The sequence below is a fragment of the Talpa europaea genome (genome assembly GCF_964194135.1).
Source record: "Talpa europaea genome assembly, chromosome: 8".
NCBI lineage: Eukaryota > Metazoa > Chordata > Mammalia > Eulipotyphla > Talpidae > Talpa > Talpa europaea.
The window spans coordinates 83,490,533-83,511,035 of NC_140075.1; the positions used below are offsets into that span (position 1 = coordinate 83,490,533).

Sequence of the window (20,503 nt, forward strand, 5' to 3'; positions counted from 1 at the left end):
CTGACTGTGGGTCCTTACCCGCGTGCTTAAAACGGACTTGATACTCTACTGCAGGCACACACAAAAGGTTAATAAAAGATTTATTCACAAGGGAAGGGGAAATGATGAAACGTACAACTCAGGGAGAAAAGTGGGAGATAAAGTCTTAAATGCAGCCTACCTGTTCCTCCGATCTGGACTCCCAAATGCCACTCTGAGAGCTGGCAGCGAGTCACCAGCCGTGAAGTCAAGAGGTGAGAGACCCCCAAGGTCCACGTTTTTATACCAAACCTGGCTGTTTAACTCCACCCTCAGGTCCCAGCAACCTTTCCTTTGGTGGTAATGGGATTTGTCTTTCCCAATGTCTTGATGGCTTTGGTTTGGAGTAGGGGTGGAGTCCACAAAGCCTGCATGGAATTAGCTCAGGACATCCTTTCCCCCTAACAGTTTCACTGATCTCTTTTCTGTTCCTAGAAGTGAAACAAGCTTTCTTTCCCCCTCAAGCTCAGGTCCTTTAGAATGTTTTGCTCTGGAAGGATTTTCTCCAGCTTGTTACATGGCTGGCTCCTTCTTTTCAGGTATCTGTTCTAAATTAGTTCGCCTCACCTTACCCTACCTACTCTTAAATTATCATGTTGTATCTCTGTTATAGGATAGCATTCATTATATTCTGAAATTATTTTTTTCAACGTCAAAGAGAATGTATTTTAAATTAAGATATATGTTACATTTATAAGAAAAAACAGTTCAGTTAAAGCTTTACCACAGCACCATGAAGCTGTAGATGCTTATGCATTTTTTTTTTTTTTACAGAGGCATGTTTTATTTATTTATTTATTTGTTTGTTTGTTTATACATGCACTGGGTACAGTCAGAAGCTAGGGAGGGTGAGAGAATTCACCAGAGCAGAGCGGGGAGCAGAGCAGGCAGAAGGACCGAGGTATACTGCTGAGGGGAGCAGCGGGCAGCAGGAGAGGTCTGCGCGCCATGTGGGACCCTCCTCTGGTGGCCGGGGAGCAGCCGGGGATCGAACCGGCGCTTCAGAGGCTTCGGGCAGCTTCGCAACCCAGCGCTCAACCGCTGCGCCACCGAGGAGGCCCGCTTATGCATTTTTTAATCCAGATTTAGAAGGCAATGCCTCAACAGCTTTTTCTATGCAGCTTCAGCTCCTTAACCTTCAGAAATTATTTTTATAATCTTCCCACCATATCCTATGCAGTTGTATCCTTAATTCTTCATTCACAGAATGGATAAATGAAATAACCTACTTCGATAGCTGCAAGTCCCTGAGAATCCTGTTACTCCAATGCACCGCCTGTGTTCCACCGATAGGCAGACAGACCTGTTTCTAAAGTCTGCTTATTCCTTATTTTACTCCCATCTCAACTTATGACAAAGTGTTTTGTGGTTGCAGGACACCAGTGAAAAGAATACCAAGGCCTCGTTCCCGGAAGTCGAGTCTAACAGTGCGCGTTTTACCCAGCGCGACCGGCAGGGGCCAGTATGGCCGGCGGCCTCCTTCGGCGGACGTCAAATTCATCCGCCAACCGAGACGCCCAAGTGGGAGAATCGAAGTAGAGAGGCGGGAAACCGGAAGGGGCGGGGCCACCCATGAGCCCTCCTTCCAGGGCGCCTCTCCTCCCTCGCTCCGCCCCTGCCCCCGCCCGGGCGGCCATGGCCATTCCCGGCATCCCCTATGAGCGACGGCTTCTCATCATGGCGGACCCTAGAGATAAGGCGCTTCAGGACTATCGCAAGAAGCTGCTGGAGCACAAGGAGATTGACGGCCGTCTAAAGGAGCGTGAGTGCACCTTTCTTTCCACATAACCTCGTCCCTGGGCCCACTTCTGTTTCTGACAAAGCGGAGACTTTTGACTGAGCACGAAACTGATTCCGGGGGATGGCAAGGCCTCGGTCCAGGGACAAGGCGCTTTGTCATCCGTCCCGCGACCCGGATGAGCAGAGCCTCCGCGGGCATGGAAATGGCCCGGACTGGCCCGAGTGTCAGGGAGAACAGCTCCAGTTCTCAGATGGAGGTGGAACAGGACTAGAACAGGAGTGGAGAAAAGTGGGCCAGGGATATTTCCCAGCTTGGGGTGGAGGGCAGTTTTGATGGAGTGCTAGGCTCCGAGAGGAAGAGATTTGAGTGAAGGAAGCTGAAGTAAGATGACACCCCAGGAACTGACTTGTTCGTGGAGTGGAATGCCGGATGGGGAGCTTAAGAGGGGAATCCAGCGATCATAATAACCTTCTTGTCTGCCCTCGTGTTTTAAATTGTACTCTGTCAGGCACACAAGTTTCCCTTATCTCCTGGGCCAAAAGGATACTTATGTTTTTGCATTGTGCACCATCATTGAAAAACCTGAGTGGTTTAATGAAAGGAAGACCATAACCATATAATTCTGAGAACTGCACCTGTTGACCTTATTAAGGTAGAAAGTCAACCAGGGAGTAAAAATCCTTGTGGGTGGGTGAAGAGGTGAGGAAGGGTCTAACTCATTTATCCAAAGTGTCAGTTTCAGTATCTGTTAAGAATGTAACCTAAAATTTGCTTAAGCAAGTAAGTATTGGTTATCACGAAAATGAAAATACAACGTTTTCGCCCTAACAGTTCGTTTTTAAACAAGTCACCTACAAACGTCATTGTTTCTTTTGTGGCTTGATATAGTATATAAAAATATGTATAAAATGAAATAGACAATTAAGACTGCGACTTAAACTTACTCAGATTGTTGTTTAACTAAAAATGTTCAAATTATTTTAGTAAGAGAACAACTAAAAGAACTTACCAAGCAGTATGAAAAATCTGAAAATGATCTGAAGGCCCTACAAAGTGTTGGGCAGGTAAGTAATGGAGTTTGGGGTGTGTGGGGTAATGGTAGTTTTCTTGTTTTTGCTGTTGGCAAACATTATTCTTTTGTTTTTTCTTAGATTGTGGGTGAAGTTCTCAAGCAGTTAACTGAAGAAAAATGTAAGTGGATTAGATTTGTTAATTATTAAAGAATAAAAGCTAGAACCACCCCCTTCCCAACCTCTAACGTTTGAAATGCTTATTATTTTAATGACAATAATGAAGGTAGATGATTTTTTTTATAAAGTATTGTTTCAACTGTTGCCTCTTGGAGAACAGAAATGAAACTGAACTTGTCATTGATAAGGATGTATTTTTTTTACTTTTTATTTTTAACTTGTTTTTTAATTTTCTTCCTGTAGTCATTGTTAAAGCTACTAATGGACCAAGATATGTTGTGGGTTGTCGTCGGCAGGTAAAACTGTTTGTATAGTGCTTTTTAATTTACAAAAGCAATTTCATATAAATTGTTTAATCCATGAGGTTAACTAGGGCAGACATTTTGCCGGTATTTCCAAAGGTGATTTGTTTACAACTAGCAAAGCTTAAATTCAAGCTGCATTTTTGATGCCTGATATTCTCTGTTTTCTACTCTGCTCTTTGCCTTGGTCTGCTCTGTACACTTAGAAATCAAAGAGTTTTAGAACTGGAAAATACCTCATATCATTTTGTCTTAATGTCTTTTTTAAAAAGGAGTGAAAAGTATTCGACCTTGCTAACTACTTGTGTTTTACATTTGAACATTCAAAAATGTTACTAATGTGGTTTATTGTAGCTTAAGTAGATTTTGAATGAGTTTGTTTACACTAGAGTAGGCAAATAGAAATAATTACAACTTTCAGATTTTTTGTAGTTATCAAAAATTTGAACTAACATCTTCAAATTATTCAGTTTATTCAGTAACCTCTGAAGTCAATTTATGTACTACCCTATTTTTAGGAAGTGTCCTTAGACCATTCTTATAAATTCATTGTAGAGCTTTTTTTCCCTGTGTATTCATTACACCAGGATCAGGGTTTTCTTGTTTTTGTTTTTGTTTTTTAAAGATTTATTTATGTATACAAGAGCTGGGGTGTAGGCCAGAGGCATGGGAGGGTGGAGTGAGAGGATTCACCAGAGACAGAGTGGGGTTGATTCAATTACACTGCTGAGGGAAGTAGTGGGTAAGACAGGAGATGTCCTCTGTGCCATGTGGGCCAGCTCCCTGGCTGGGGATTGAACGAGTGCTACAGTGGCTTCCAATAACTTCACGGTGCTAAGACTTAATACCTTACCTTACCTTACCTTACCACCACCTGGGAGACCCCAGGATTAGGTTTTAAAACATTGGTATGACATGATTGTAGAATAGAATTTAACCAATGAACTAAATCTAATCTTAGAATTTTGCCTACCCTATAAACTGTGGCAACATTTTCTCAATCAAAATATTAGGTGCCTGATCTGACAAAGAATTTTTATGTACCCTTCAGGACACCCTGGATGCCAAAAGTTTGCACTTTTAAGATAATTCATGGTTATTTCTAAGATAGTTTGTGGTTTTAGGAGCACATGGGAGTGTAATATTTGAGAAAATGGAAATTATTAGAAAAGCTGGAAGGGTATAATTTTTTCTTTTAACTATTTTTTAACTTTATTTTTGAAAAGTAACATTCAGTGTGACTCTATTAGTTCTAGCCAATTCTACCCAAATAAGCTATCTTGTCTAAATATGCCAATAAATTATTTAACATGCTTCAACCTAATATAGGATGTACGTAGTATGCCATCTGTCATGTAGCAAAGGCATGAATGATGGTTGCTGGAGTTTTGTTTTGTTAGCATTTTAACAAAAATCTCCAAGGGGAAGTAGTACATTTCCTCCTTATATTCTATGATCAAGTAACACATTCTTTCCAAAGCTTTACTTTTAAAAATAAATCTTATGGGCACACCTTTAAAATGCTATACTTTCTTTCCCCCAAAATGTTCACTAATGGATTTCTGTATAAATATTTTGGCACTAATTGCCAGTGTCCCTGTACTACAATGCCTGAATCAAAACAGTGAGCAAAAACTATGTTAAATACTAAGTCTTTGAAAATTTCCTTCTTAAAATATGAGACCATTGCCTCTTCAAACTTTGTGTATTGTGATTTTACTTTTCACACTAAGATTGCAAAAAGGGGCATTCTTTCAAGGGGCAGATGGAAATAACTTTGAATTACTACTTTCATAAGCCTTTCTCTTGATGTGGTGTTTATAATCTAATATCAAGTATGTTCTCTCTTGAAGAGTTATTATGATTATTTGGCTTCTAAATATTAATGCCCTTGTTAGAGTGTTATTTCCCTTTATAAGTATTTATGTGATGCCTTTTGTTTTAAAAAATTAGCTTGACAAAAGTAAGCTGAAGCCAGGAACAAGAGTTGCTTTGGATATGACTACACTAACTATCATGAGGTAGGTTTCTTACTCTTATTTCTTTTACTTTTTATTTTCACAGAGGGAAGAGTCTATCTAAAATACATGCTTCTTGAAAGCACTGGATAGTTTTTGATTTTTTCCTTTTACCAATTTCTAATGAATTTAAACATTTTTTATAAGATCAAGTACAGGTTCTTGCATATGTAAGTCTTTTATATTCTATCTGTAGGCTGAGAGAAAGTTTAACTTTTAAAAGAAATATATGTACCTTATCATTATAGATACTTGCCAAGAGAGGTGGATCCACTAGTCTATAACATGTCTCATGAGGACCCGGGGAATGTTTCTTATTCTGAGATTGGAGGACTGTCAGAACAGATTCGAGAATTAAGGGAGGTTGGTAATGTATGCTTTGTTCCTGAACTTACTAATAAATAGTACTGGTTTCAAGATACCTGAAGGGAGAAAGAGGTTGAAAAATTACTTTGTCCAAAGAGTGGTTGCTAAAAATTTTATTTTTAATGTTCTTGATAAGAGGAGAATAACACTGAATTTCTAGCTATGGAAATTATAGATGTTTATTAATTTGGAGACAATTTGGTGTTAGAAAAATTCTCTTTTTGTGAAAAAGAAAGAATAAAAAAATAAGAATAAATGACAATACTGCCATGTGTGTTTTTGAGTACCGTAGTAGGTTACCTGCCTCAGAGCACATGTGGATAACATGTATAATGTTGTTTTCCCAATTACCCCACTAATATTCTTCTCATCATAAAGTGAATATAGCTGTTTGCTGGTATTTAAGAAAAATATTGGCTTTCAGAGTGGCCTAAATCAGGATTGTCTTGTTTCATGGCACAGATGACTTCTTAGCAATTTTCTTTAAAGCAAACTACATTGTCCTATTAATTTCATCCTATCTTAGAATGGGAATATTTGGGAATGAATGAGGATAGCCAGAATGATCTGTATCATTTGATTTAAGCTCTAAGCCAGTAGTTCTCAGACTGCAGCACATGAAATTTTCTGGAACTCTTATTTAAAATACAGATTTCTAGGTTCTCTTCATAATTTTGATGCAGTAGATTGAGGATAGGACACAGGAATTAGCATTTAAACAAGAACTACAGGTGATTATGAAACCATATTTTGTGAGCATGCTTGAAGAAGCATTGTCCAAAACATAAATAAAAGCCTGTTCTCACTTTTGTAGTTAATGAAACAGCAACAGAGGAAGACAGGTACTTCATGGAACTGTGAAAACTTGTCTTTTACAGTGATTTGCTGCATCAGCCATAGAACAGAAGAAATATCCACCACCACCCTACCTTCCCCTCAAATATGCAATACCTTTTCCCATCTGCAGACACTGAGAATATTTATTTGAACTCTTTGGATTTGTTTTAATCACTCTTTATGGACACAGCTTTTCAATACAAGTTTATCTCTGGTTAATAGTACTATAAGTAGAGTTTTAATTGTGCAAATTCTTAATTATTCCTCAGTTTTCTTGAATCAGTCTTTGTAGGACATTGAGAGTAGAACATCTGGTTCTTTTAGGTTTGCTGTAGCAAACATGCCAACATGAAAATTTTATATACATTTTCTTTTGACAGCAATTATGACATCAAATTTCCTAATTTTATAATTATTTTGTATTGTATTTCCAAATGCAAAATAGTTACAGTTCTTGTACCTGTATCATTCAGACATGTTTTGACAAATGATATGTCTTGTAACCATGACTCTAGTCAAATGTATGGTTTTTAAAAATATGTACACACATTTTAATTAGTTTTTAAAAATAATTTAAAATTTTTTAGATCTGAAAGCTTAAATCTATGAAGAAATACCTTGAGTATAAGTGGCTTAACATAGCATAGAATTTAAAACCTATTATGAATTATAATATGTAAACCTGTGTTAATAGTTTACTTAAAATATTTGAAAATACAGGAAATCTTTACTTTTAGAAATATGCAACTTCTTTTCTAGGTGATCGAATTACCTCTTACAAACCCAGAACTATTCCAGCGCGTAGGAATAATACCTCCCAAAGGCTGTTTGTTATATGGACCACCAGGTTGGTATTAAATTATTTCTGCCCTACTAATAGTGAATGAATTAAGAGGAAAATATAAGATGGAGAATTAATGTGGGAGATTCCAACCTACACTCTGTTTAAAGAGGTGATAGGAGATAGGTGTCTCCTGTTCTGTCAGGCATGCTTAATCCTCTTGTGCCTCATAGTGTATATATCTTAACATATCGTGTGATTCTTGTGCAGTGATTCTCAAACTGTGGTTCACAGACTTATAGAAGTTCCTGAGATACTTTTGGGAAGTATGCAAGTTCAAAACTTAGCTTTTGTAATACTAAGGTGTTAGTTGCATTTCCACTCTCTTAAAATCTGTACTGATGGTGCATAAGCAATGTGGATAAAGCCACTCATGCCTTAGCATCAGTTAAGTCACTAGCATGAAGTGATGCTAGTATTTGTTTTCTTGACCATTCCCACTTGGAGTATTTGAAAATAATGCCAATTGCACTTTAAAATGTTCTCAGTGAATCAATCAATCAAAATTACTAATTCATTAATCTTGATACTCAAACAATGTCTCATTTTCTGTGTGATAAAATGGAAATGCATGTGAAGTACTTCTGTTGCACACTGAGTAGGATAGTTATCTTTAGGAAAACACTTGTGCAGTTACTTTAGTTGTCAACTGAACCAGTTCCTTTTTGTGGAATGTTTTACTTCAAAGTTTGGTTTATAGGCTATCTATGCTTATCAAACTGGGCATTGGTTATCTGTCACAAATTTTTTTCAAGTATGAGTAAAGTTAATTTGTCATGTTAAAACGTCTGTACCTGTTGATACAATTTGAGTTTTCAAGTGAAAATTTGAATTTTTGAAAACTTTTATCTGTCACTGTGAGCATGCCAATTTTCTAATGTTAATGTTTTAAAAGATTTTTCTAATGAAATTGGTGATATTAAACAAGTAGGTTTTTTTTTTTTTTGTAGTACTATGTAATGAAAAACATCTGGAAGTTTTGTATAACTCATTGAACCAATAGTTTCCAAGTGGATATTACAATACGCATAGGTAAAAGATAAACATTCAGTGTATAGGATGGACAAATGGATTTTAATGTAACAGACGTTTTCATTGAAGTCTATTTGTAAGTGGGGTTTGATATATAAAGATATAAATTGATTTTGCTAAAATTGAATTTCAAAGGATATTTTGAATAAAATTTAAAATTTTAATACCGGGAATTTTTTTTTTTAAGTATTGCTTATTTGCTTAAATTTTTTTCTTTTATATAAATTTTGAATGAGGTAACATTGGTTCATAACATAAGTTTCCAGTGTGCGCATGTAATTTGACATCTATGTACACCTTTGGAATTTTATTTATTTATTTTTAAAGATTTATTTATTTATGCATACAAGAGCTGGGGTACAGGCCAGAGATGTGAGGGGTGAGAGTATTCACCAGCGACAGTGGGGACCAGAACAGGCAGACTGACTGTAATACACTGCTGAGGGGAGCAGCGGGCAAGACAGGAGAGGTCTGCTGCGCCATGTGGGTTGTTTGTTCCCTGGCTGGCTGGGGATGGAACTCGTGCTGCAGAGGCTGCAGATTGCTTAACCCCTTGCACCATCAGGGAGGCCCCAGCTTTGGAATTTTAAATTGAATTTCTATTTAGGATTTAGCTTCCACTTTGCAAAATTGGCTAGCCAAAGGATTACATTCTCAAAAGGCTATTGAAAATTTGTTTTACTTTCCATCTAATTAGGACTTTCCATTTTAGGTACAGGAAAAACACTTTTGGCAAGAGCTGTGGCTAGCCAGCTGGACTGCAATTTTTTAAAGGTAAAAGGAAGATTGTTTAAGTAGTTGTTGAAATAAAATTTTATTTGAATTGTCTTATGTTTAAATGTGTTTTTCCTTTAATCAGGTTGTATCTAGTTCTATTGTAGACAAGTACATTGGTGAAAGTGCTCGTTTGATCAGAGAAATGTTTAATTATGCCAGGGACCATCAGCCATGCATCATTTTTATGGATGAGATAGATGCGATTGGTAAGAAAAACACCTTTTAAAATTTGTTTTAAACTTTTGTTGCAAATGTTAGGAAGTTTTTAAAAAATGTGAAAGAACTTTCTTCCTCTCACTTCACCTTTATTTTCATGAGATGTTACTTTAAAAACATTCTTAAGAAATCTTAACTTTTTAATAATCTTTCACATTGACAGAATGAGAAATGCTATACTAAAATCAGTTCTAACTTTGTCAATATAATTCTACAATTTAATTTTCATTCTACTGTTTTTGGCTGCAGACACTGTCATGTTTTGTTTTGATAAATGATGGTTATAGAGGAAAAAAGTAATGCACATGAATTTCTTTACTATTTTAGGTGGTCGTCGGTTTTCTGAGGGTACTTCAGCTGATAGAGAGATTCAGAGAACTTTAATGGAGGTAATGTTTGGTTGAACAGGATTTATGAATAAATCAGTGTTTATTAAATGAAGAACCGAACATAGACTATTTGAAGGTCAAAATATGTACAATTTAAATGAAGAATAAACCTAAGTATGAAACTTGAAAATATTGCCAGTTATGTGCCAGAAATGTGTTTTCTTTCTCTAGCAATAATATGACTAATAAAAAATAATAGTATCTACAGAATTCCATTTGATATACAGCTACTATTATATGAGCAGATCAGTCATTCAGGTATTTAAATTTTATGTTGTTCTTCTTATATTGTGTATGTGATCTTGCCCTGGTTGTATTAAAGTATTTTACAAGTAATGGGCATATTAAAACTGGTGGCAATAAATGAGTTATAATTATGTGTGAGGCTGATCTAAATATCACTAACACTTTCCTCTATTATTGAGAATGAGAGGAGACTAAAATTCTTTTGATAATTGAGGATGAATGTTGGCATATTAGAATGTATGTATAGCCTTTCCCACATTCTTTTTACTCACTGCAATTCTATGAAAGTCATAGAGAATCCCAAATACATTTTCACCCTTCTGCAAGTAGAAACTAGTACAGGTAATGCTGTATCAAATTTTCTCATTTTGAATAATTGGAATATTTGAAAATTGCTTTTCATAAATTATACTGATCTGCTCAGAAGATATACAGTATTCTTAAATTAGCTATGGAATTTCATAGAAACTTTAAATTGAGGTGTTTTATTTTATTTATGTATTTTGGAAAGAACTAGTCATCTTTGATACACACTTCCTAGTATTTTAAGAAGTTTCAATCAATATATCCCAATAGAATATACATTGTGCCTTATAATTTAGAGTTGGTCTACACTTACAGTTAATACACTTTTTTTTTTTTTTTTGAGGACTTAAATTTTTTATTTATTTATTTATTTTTCCCTAAATTGAAGTATTGTAAAATGATGCAAATGCTAATTTTATTCTTGTAACTGATATGTTGTAAGCAGATATTTTTGGGAAGAATATGTATTGCCAGACAGCTATATTTCAAATAACTGTTCAATAGAGTTAGGTTTTTCAACACTTATTCAAGAAAACATTGGGAAATATTCTTAGTGTCTCAGTATTTCTATGTGTAATAGATTTAAAATGCTAATTTATACAATTACTATTAAATTTACTAAAAAAAAATCATTGTTTATTTTAGTATCTGTTATACCATTAAGTACTCTTTATACATTAGATTTTGTTAGCATTTTTCTTTTAAGGTAACATTGGTTTACAATACTGAATATGACTTAGGAATATAGGTTCACATACTACAGTTGTGTCTTATATCATACCACCACTAAAGCACCCATAATCCTCCACCATAAACCATTGGGTCTCCTGTCCTTATAGCCTTCCACCCTCCCAGCCTTTCTCTTCTAGTAGCTTCAGTTCTGAAGTCATATTTCTAGGGCTTGTTTTGGTTTAGTTTTGTCTGTTCCTTTGTTTCTTTATATTCCACAAGTGAAATCATCTAGAATTTATCTTCTGACTTACTTCACTTGGCATAATCCAGTTCCATCCCTGTTGTCACAGTTGGCAAGATTTTATCTCTTTTCGGGCCTCCCCGGTGGCGCAGCGGTTGAGCGCTGGGTTGCGAAGCTGCCCGCAGCCTCTGCGGCGCCGGTTCGATCCCTGGCTGCTCCCCGGCCACTGGAGGAGGGTCCCATATGGCGCGCAGACCTCTCCTGCCGCCCGCTGCTCCCCTCAGCAGTGTACTTCGGTCCTTCTGCCTGCTCTGCTCCCCGCTCTGGCTCTGGTGAATTCTCTCACCCTCCCGCGCTTCTGACTGTACCCAGTGCATGTATAAACAAAACAAACAAATAAATAAATAAATAAAATAAAGCATGCCTCTATTAAAAAAAAAAAATTATCTCTTTTATTTGCTTTTATTTAAATAAAATTACATTTTATATATATATTTATATATATATATAGCACTTTATCCACACATCTCTCCTTGGGCACTTAGACTATTTCCATTGAATAGACTATTTCCATTGGCTATTATAAATAGTGCTAAAGTAAATATAGGAGTGCATATAACCCTTCAAACTAGTGTTTTTGTGTGCTTTAGATAAATACCAAGGATTGGAATTACTAGATCATATGGAGTATCTATTTTTAATATTTTGAAGAGTCCTCCATATGTTCCGTAGGACCAGTCTACATCCCCATCAACAGTGTACAAGGTTTCCTTTTTACGCCCATGCCCTCGCCAATATTTGTTGTCCTTGTATTTTTTGATATGAAGCATTCTCATGGACATGAGGTAGTATCTCATTGTGGTTTTAATTAGCGTTTCCCTGATGATAAGTGATGTCAAACATTTCATGTGCTTATTGGCCATCTGTATGTCTTCTTTATTAGTTTTTTTTTTTTTTTTTAAGATTTATTTATTTATACAAGCACTGGGTACAGTCAGAAGTGCAGGAGGGTGAGAGAATTCACCAGAGCCAGAGCGGGGAGCAGAGAAGGCAGAATGACGAAGTACACTGCTGAGGGAAGCAGCGGGTGGCAGGAGAGGTCTGCGTGCCATGTGGGACCCTCCTCTGGTGGCCGGGGAGCAGCCAGGGATCGAACCTGCGCTGTAGAGGCCGCGGGCAGCTTCGCAACCCAGCGCTCAACCTCTGCGCCACCGGGGAGGCCCTTCTTTATTAGTTTTTATTTTTAAAAGTAGCTGCATGAAAAGTATTTGATCACTGGAAGCCAGATTACATAATTTAGATTCATATTTCTTGAATTATGAATTCAAGGTGGAAATCTTCAGAATTTTATAACTACCTGATAGCTATAAAAAATACATAGCTAAATAATCTTCCTTGAAACTTTGAGGATGGAAAGTATATCTTATTAAAAGAGAGGAAAATATAATTCCATCAAATGATCATTCTGAACATCGCAAATCTATAGGAAATAAATTTATAGTGTTAGGGTCTACTGTGTATGTTTAATGGTTGGGATGTTTTGTAAAGTCTATTATTTTTATTTATAAACATACTAGTTACTGAATCAAATGGATGGATTTGATACTCTGCATAGAGTTAAAATGATCATGGCTACAAACAGACCAGATACACTGGATCCTGCTTTGCTCCGTCCGGGAAGATTAGATAGAAAAATACGTGAGTTAAAGTTCTTTATCTGCTGTTCATTTTCCTCCCAATGCCTTTTTCTCACCCCTCACTTTATTTTATAAACAAAGGCCTTACTGCCGAAGGAAAAAAAAATTCTTACCATTTATTTTGCAGATATTGATTTACCAAATGAACAAGCAAGATTAGATATATTGAAGATACATGCTGGTCCTATTACAAAGCATGGTGAAATAGGTAAGGAAATAATCTATTTTTCATATGTTCATATTTGGTAGATAATGCAAAATATTATTGGATAACTGATAGACTATCAAATCTAGCTTTAAATTCAGCAAACAGCTGATTTTTTTAAAGATTTATTTATACATACAAGAACTGGGGTACAGGCCAGATGTGTGGGAGGGTCAGAGGATTCACCAGAGAGAGCGGAGAGCAGAACAGGCAGATCCACTGAAATACACTGCTGAGGGGAGCAGTGGGCGAGACAGGAGACGTCTGCTGCGCCATGTGGTATTCTCACTGGCTGGCAGGGATTGAATCCACGCTGCAGAGGCTGCAAACAGCTTCACAGCACTGCGCTCAACTGCCTGCGCCACCAGGGATGCCCAACAGCTGATATTTTTTGAGCACATAGTAGGTGCTAGGAATTGTTCTAAGTACTGCAGGTATAGCAGTGAACAAAACAGATAAATTCCTGCCTTTATAGAACTTATGTTCTTGTCAAGAAAAACAGAGTAAGTAATATATATCGTATATTAGATGGTGATAAGTGCTGTGGATAAAAATAAAGCAGGGTAGGGGTTATGCTAGGAGCATGCATGAATGCATACCTTTTTAAGTGGTGATGGGGAAGGGGAACACCTTGAAGGCCTTACCCAAAAGGTGATTTCTAAGGTGAAGAAAGTAGATATGGATATTTAGGGGAAGATCAGGCAAAGGAAGCAGCAAATAGGAAGGCTCTGAAGCAGATACATGCCTGGAACACTGTAGGAACAGCAAAGACACCAAAGTTCAGTAGTAGCAAGTGAGCTCATAGAAGGACTATATTGAGGACTATATTGAATAGAGCCTTATTGAGGACATTATGTAGCGACTTTGGCTTTTATTTTCAGTGACAGAGATGCTATTGAAGGGTTGTTATCATTGAAAAGATAAGATCTTTTTGTGTTGGTTTTTTGTTTTTGAAGATTATGTATACAAGAACTGGAGTAGAGGCCATAGGTGCAGGGAGTGAGAAGATTCACCAGAGACAGAGTGGGGAACAGAACAGGCAGATTGACTGAATATCCTGCTGAGGGGAGGAGTGGGGACACAGGAGAGGTCTGCTGTGCCATCTGGGTAGCTCCCTGGCCAGGGATCGAACTTGTGCTGCAGTGGCAGACAGCCTCATAGGTTGCGTCTTAACCCCTTGTACCACCAGGAAGGCCCTATACATTTCTCTCAAGTAATTCTGCAACAGAAGGGAGTAGAGAAAAAACCAAAGATGGAAGAACTTAACACTTTTTTGATGCTGATAGGACTGATCTAAGAGAGAAAGAGATTAATAATGTACTTTCTTTGAGGGGGGTCTTTTCATTAGTAGGAGAGAAGGCAGAATATAGGTGCTGATACCTTTCTCCAAGCAGAAAATTGTAGAATTTTTCTTCTGAATGCTTTTATTCTTTTCAGTGAAATAGGAAACAATTCAGACTAAAATGGGAAAGTATGGTTAGAGATTTGAGGACAGAAGTAATAAAATATTTATCTATAGAAATGAGAGACTGGACTAGAGTAGAGGCCAACAAACCATGACTGTGGGGCAAATTCTGTCTGCCTTCTGACTCCAACCCATTTATATATGTCTGTGTCTGCTTTCCCACTACAGTAGCACAAAGGAGTAGTTTTGGCAGAGACTACATGACTTGCAAAGCCTAAAAGACTTATGGCCTAGATCATAACAGAGAATTTGCCAAGCAGCTTTAAAAAAGCCTTTTAGAAGTTAGTAGTCTAAAATATTTATAAATAGTTGACTGTTGGCCCTCATTAATTTTCTCATTGCTCATGTTAGGGTTTTGAGCTGAAAAGACTAAGCTAAACTGAGAATGTCAATTTACAGATTTCTCCAATACAGAGTTCTTGAAAGATGACAGTACTGTGCTAACCTTGGGGATCTCTGCTTTCAGGATGACACATGGAACTTGAACCTAAGTGAAGACTATATGATTTCAAAGGGTGTCTCATCAGTTATTTGCTTGTGCTGTCTCTTATTTCTCTCTCTGTTAAATATCAAGTTCATAATCGCTACCCAGACCAACAGCTTTTCATTTCATGTCTGCAGGGTACCTAGAAAGATCACTTTATTTTTACCATTACTATAGATTTGATAACTTCACTACTCATAACTTGTATAGAAAGCAGAAAACTAGCCAATGCTTGCTCTAACATTTAAAAATCCTATAAGATAAATTTTTTCCTGATGACTTTTTAGTATATTTTATATTTGGCTTATTGTGATTAAATTCTGTCATGGTTACAACTGGTTTTGGCTTATTGAAATAAAAATGTGTTTACAGTTTTAATAAGCACATAAATACAGAAAACTGAAGTTCACATGTGCCTGTTTTACTACATAGAAACAGATTAAGATAATTTCAGATCTTGATATTTCCTGGTTTTAAAGATTCAGAGGAATCTATTTCTATGTCTACGTAACAGAAGTATAGTGTTTGGTTGACAGTATTGTAGAATCTTAACAGCTAATGCCTAACTGATTAAATGGAAAGCAGGCTCTTTGGTTTAAATTTTCTATATGGGTATAAATTAAAAGAAAATGTCTATTTTTCTTTTTTTTTCACTAACTTCTGGTTTTTTTCCTCCTCAACAGATTATGAAGCAATTGTGAAGCTTTCAGATGGCTTTAATGGCGCTGACCTGAGAAATGTTTGTACTGAAGCAGGTAAGGGTTTAAAGTACAGTTTTGGTATTGATCTTAATTTGTTTAATTTACTTCATGTTTGAGTTTGTCCAAAAGCAGAGTCTAGGCTCTTTAAGGATTTTGTGCTTAATTGTTTTTTGGGGGATGGGGGTCAGTTAATGCCAAGAATAAAACAGAGCAAGTGACATGGAAAGAGGGAAATCTGTTGTAAAGTTGCCCCATTATACACCACCCCCCTTTTATGGGAGGCAGGAAAAAATGAGACCTCAGAGAAACATATGGGGTGCCTTCTAGGATTACCTGTTTGAAAAATGGGAGACTGGAGTATTTATTTTTAAAAGATTTATTTATTTATGCGTATAAGAACTGAGGTGTAAGCCAGAGGTGTGGGGGTGAGAGGATTCATCAGAGTGGGGAGCAGAACAGGCAGGTCTACTGAAATACACTGCTGAGGGGAGCAGTGGGTCAGGTAGGAGAGGTCTGTTGCCCCATGTGAGTTGCTCCCTGGCTAGCCAGGGATAAAACTCATGCTGCAGTGGCTGGCAATACCTTGATAGCGCTGTCTTTAACCCATGCACCACCAGGGAGTCCCGTAACTGGAGTATTTATTTGCCAGTTCTCATCCCCCTCATTGGATGATATTTGCCCTTGGCAATATCTTTGTACTTCTGGATGCCTTATAGCATGTCATAACATATGACTCCTTGTAAAAAGTAAGTTTGTTACACCCAAGACTGAAATCAGTATGAGCCAGAACAAGAGGTATTAGCTGCAAAATAGATGACATGTTTTCAGATAGTATTGTCAGCAATAAGCTTTGAAAGCTTGTGAATTTTGTGATCAGACAACTTGTGTAAAATGTAGTAATTTTAAAAAATCAAATGTTACTGATTTGCCAGTTCACATAACTATAATTTGTGGAGTACAGCTTTACACCTCAACATGTAGTAATTTTTTATTATAAATTTCACTGTGGGTTGTATGATCCAGCAACTGACTCTACATAGAATTGCTTAGTCCTCCTCTTCCACATTGAATATTTAGATTGAAAAAAATTTAGACAGTAGGTTTTTTTTTAGTGACTTTCATAGGTTATAATGAACTGTTTTTGTAATATTATAGTGTGTGTTTTCCTCTTATTTTCATATCACCTCTAGCTTATTTTAACTTAGAAATCTAATGTTTAAAGAAGCTTCTCAGGCATGGCTTTTCTGTTGGAGTATTTTCATAGGTAGCTTAGTATCTGATTAAAGATACTTATACTTTCTAGAAACAGTCAGTACAAGTCATAGTAAATCATTCTCACAAAGACATTAATAAAATATGAAGAGGGGCCTCCCTGGTGGTGCAGGAGGTTTAAGATGCAACACTATGATGCTATCTGCAGCCACTGCAGCACCATTTTGATCCCCATCCAGGCCAGGGAGGTGACCCACATGGCACAGCAGACCGTCTTGCCTGCTGTTCCCCTCAGCAGTATATTTCTTTTTTTTTTTTTTTTCAAAGATTTATTTATTTATACAAGAGCTGAGGTATAGGCCAGAGGCAAGGGGGATGAGAGGATTCACCAGAGACAGAGTGGGGAGCAGAACAGGCAGACAGACCGAAAACACTGCTGAGGAGAGCAGCGGGCAAGACAAGAGAGGTCTGCTGCACTGTGTGGTTTCTCCCAGGCCAGCGGGAAACCTGAGCTGCAGAGGCTGCGGACAGCTTCACAGTGCTCCACCCAACCTGCTGCCCCACCTGGGTGGCCCAGCAGTATATTTCAGTATATCTGCCTGTTTTGCTCCCCACTGTGTCTCTGGTAAATCCTCTCACCTACCGCATCTCTGGCCTGCACCCCAGCTCTTGTATGCATAAATAAATAAACCTTTAAAAAAAAAATGTGAAGAGGTAAACTTTCATGTGATTGGAACTACATAGGGAACTCAATGACATTTTCTTTTCAAAATCTACATTGGATCAAATTATTATCAGAAGATTGCTTTGGTGACTTTGGAAGGTAAGCAAAAGTAGAATCAATCTTTAAGGCTGATCCCATCAATTTATGATTCTGTTTTCCATATTAAAAATATTTATCTATTTCCCATAAACACCTGTAACTCTTTGTGGATTAAAACTTTAGTTTTTTTTTTTTTTTAACATGTGGAGACATTCGAATTCCTTGGTCTTCTTTTTATTATATATATTTTTTAACATCTTCCTAGAAGTTAAAATACATTTGATTCTTTTCCATTAAAATCTTCAGATTATTCATTTTGGATAAGAATGTATCTCTTGCAGTTTCACTCATTCAGTATACAATGATTTGGAAGCAGTCAAATGAGCAATGTTTGGAATTATAAATTGACCTAATTTAGTTGTTGCTTCTAAACAAGTTTGAAAACCTCACTATTAAAAAAATTGAAATCAACAAGCAACTATAAATAAAAGACACACTATGGGGGGATGTAGGATCAAAACAAGAGGGGGGTGGGAATTGTATGGGGACTATAACCAAGATGAAAATGCATACATTGTGCAAAAATGAAAAATGATGTAAAAAAAGACATAAAATTAAAAAAATAATAATAGGGCCTCCCCTGGTGGTGCAGGCGGTTGAGCGCAGCTCGGCGAAGCTGTCCGCAGCTTCTGCAGTGCGGGTTCAATCCCGGCCGGCCACCAAGAATCCAACATGGCGTGGCAGACCTCTCCTGTCTCACCTGCTGCTCCTCTCAGCAGTGTATTTCAGTCAGTCTGCCTGTTCTGTTCCCCGCTCTGTCTCTGGTGAATCCTCTCACTCTCCCACACATCTGGCCTGTACCCCGGTTCTTATATGCATGAATAAATAAATCTAGTAAAAAAATAAATTAAAAAAATCAAATAATAAAAAAAGAAAAGAAATAAATAAAAAGAAAAAAATTAGTCATGTTCATTCACCCGACAATATGAGAATTTTCTATGACTATTTCTCCCATCCAAGTACTAACCAGGCCCAACCCTGCTTAGCTTCCAAGATCAGACGAGATCGGGTGCGTTCAGGGTGGTATGGGCGTAGACTGTCTATGACTATTTCTAAGGCTCCTCGTAGCCAAATCTTGAAAGGGAAGATAGGAGTTAACTGTTGAAAATTTCTGTTAGAACCCATTATATGGTTTTTTTTTTTTAATTTATTTATTATGTTTTGTTTTGTTTTGTTTTGTTTTTTGTTTATACATGCACTGGGTACAGTCAGAGGCGCGGGAGGGTGAGAGAATTCACCAGAGCCAGAGTGGGGAGCAGAGCAGGCAGAAGGACCGAAGCACACTGCTGAGGGGAGCAGCGGGTGGCAGGAGAGGTCTGCGCACCATGTGGGATCCTCCTCCGGTGGCCGGGGAGCAGCCGGGGATCGAACCGGCACCGCAGAGGCCGCGGGCAGCTTTGCAACCCAGCGCTCAACCGCTGCGCCACCGGGGAGGCCCAGAACCCATTATATGTTAATGAAAATTCAATATAAGAATATCCTCAGTGGAAATACTAGTTGGATTCATTGAACTAGTAGTAATGCATTATCAGCTTTAGCTTGCTGAATGAAATTAGGCTTCTCTGAAAATTTGGGAACCAGGTCCTTGACACATTAATGTTAAAAGTGCACACGCACACAAACAAAAAACCTGATACCCCTTTTTAATGTAGAAATTGTCAAAAACCTGAAGGAAAAAACTGAATTATCATACTTGAATATAAAAGTCATATAAAACATCAATTTCTATATAAATAAGGTAAACTTTGAAACATGAATAAAATATATTGCAAAATGATTTTTGTTGAAGCCCACTCTTGGATTTCTCTAATTTCTTGTTTTGAAGCTTTTCATTATAATAAGGAATGACTGTCAAAATTACTAGAGATATTTTGGTTTTTTCCAAACCATACATGTGCTTCCTCCTTCCAAGGAATTGCTGTATATAGAGTTAAGAAACTACTGCTTAAAATGCGTATGCTTTGTTGGTACATGGATTTTGTTTTTTTCAAGATTCCATTAGATACAGGGACTGTGAGCTGAATTTTAAATATTCATATAATTGTCTCATTGTTTTTAAGCTTTTGATTTGAAAATAATTCTCACCTTTTATGGAAATGAATAATGATAATTACTGACAGAATTACTGACTCAGAAGTAGTAACTCAAGGCTACTTCACATATGCTCCATAAAATTATATTTGTTTTCTTTTTTTACCTTTATTGATGTATAATGGGCATATGATATTAGTTTCAGCTGTGCAATATAACTTATTTGATACTTGTATAGATTACAGAATGATCACAATAATTCTATTTAATATCCATCACCACATATACTAGCAAAAATGTTTTCTTCTCATGAAATCTCAGTAGCTTTCAAATATACAATGCGGAATTAATAACTGAATATTGCTGTATTAACTGTACTAGGTTGTACGTTATGTTATGAAGGTTCATACCTTTTGATCACCTTCACCCACTTCACCAACCCAACCCCTTGGTTTTCTTATAATAAACAATTCACATATATGGCAATCAAGTTCTTTTATTCTCCACAGGTATGTTCGCAATTCGTGCTGATCATGATTTTGTAGTACAGGAAGACTTCATGAAAGCAGTCAGAAAAGTGGCTGATTCTAAGAAGCTAGAGTCTAAATTGGACTACAAACCTGTGTAATTAATTTACCAGAAAGTTTTTGATAGCTGCATGACAGATATGGGCTTAATGTAAAAATAAAGTTA

At 37.0% G+C, this 20,503-nt stretch overlaps 1 protein-coding gene across 1 annotated transcript; it reads left to right on the forward strand.

Annotated features, from left to right (window-relative positions):
- Positions 1-1,620: 1,620 nt before the first annotated feature.
- On the forward strand, positions 1,621-20,438 carry PSMC6 (proteasome 26S subunit, ATPase 6; the record flags this gene model as incomplete). The annotated part of the gene is made up of 14 exons (XM_084240644.1): positions 1,621-1,780; positions 2,744-2,823; positions 2,911-2,950; positions 3,193-3,245; positions 5,205-5,272; positions 5,518-5,632; positions 7,232-7,319; positions 9,058-9,119; positions 9,205-9,328; positions 9,666-9,727; positions 12,770-12,890; positions 13,017-13,097; positions 15,727-15,798; positions 20,320-20,438. Exons 1-14 carry the CDS (start codon positions 1,654-1,656, stop codon positions 20,436-20,438), a joined length of 1,212 nt encoding a protein of 403 aa, XP_084096770.1. The 5' UTR covers positions 1,621-1,653.
- Positions 20,439-20,503: the final 65 nt, after the last annotated feature.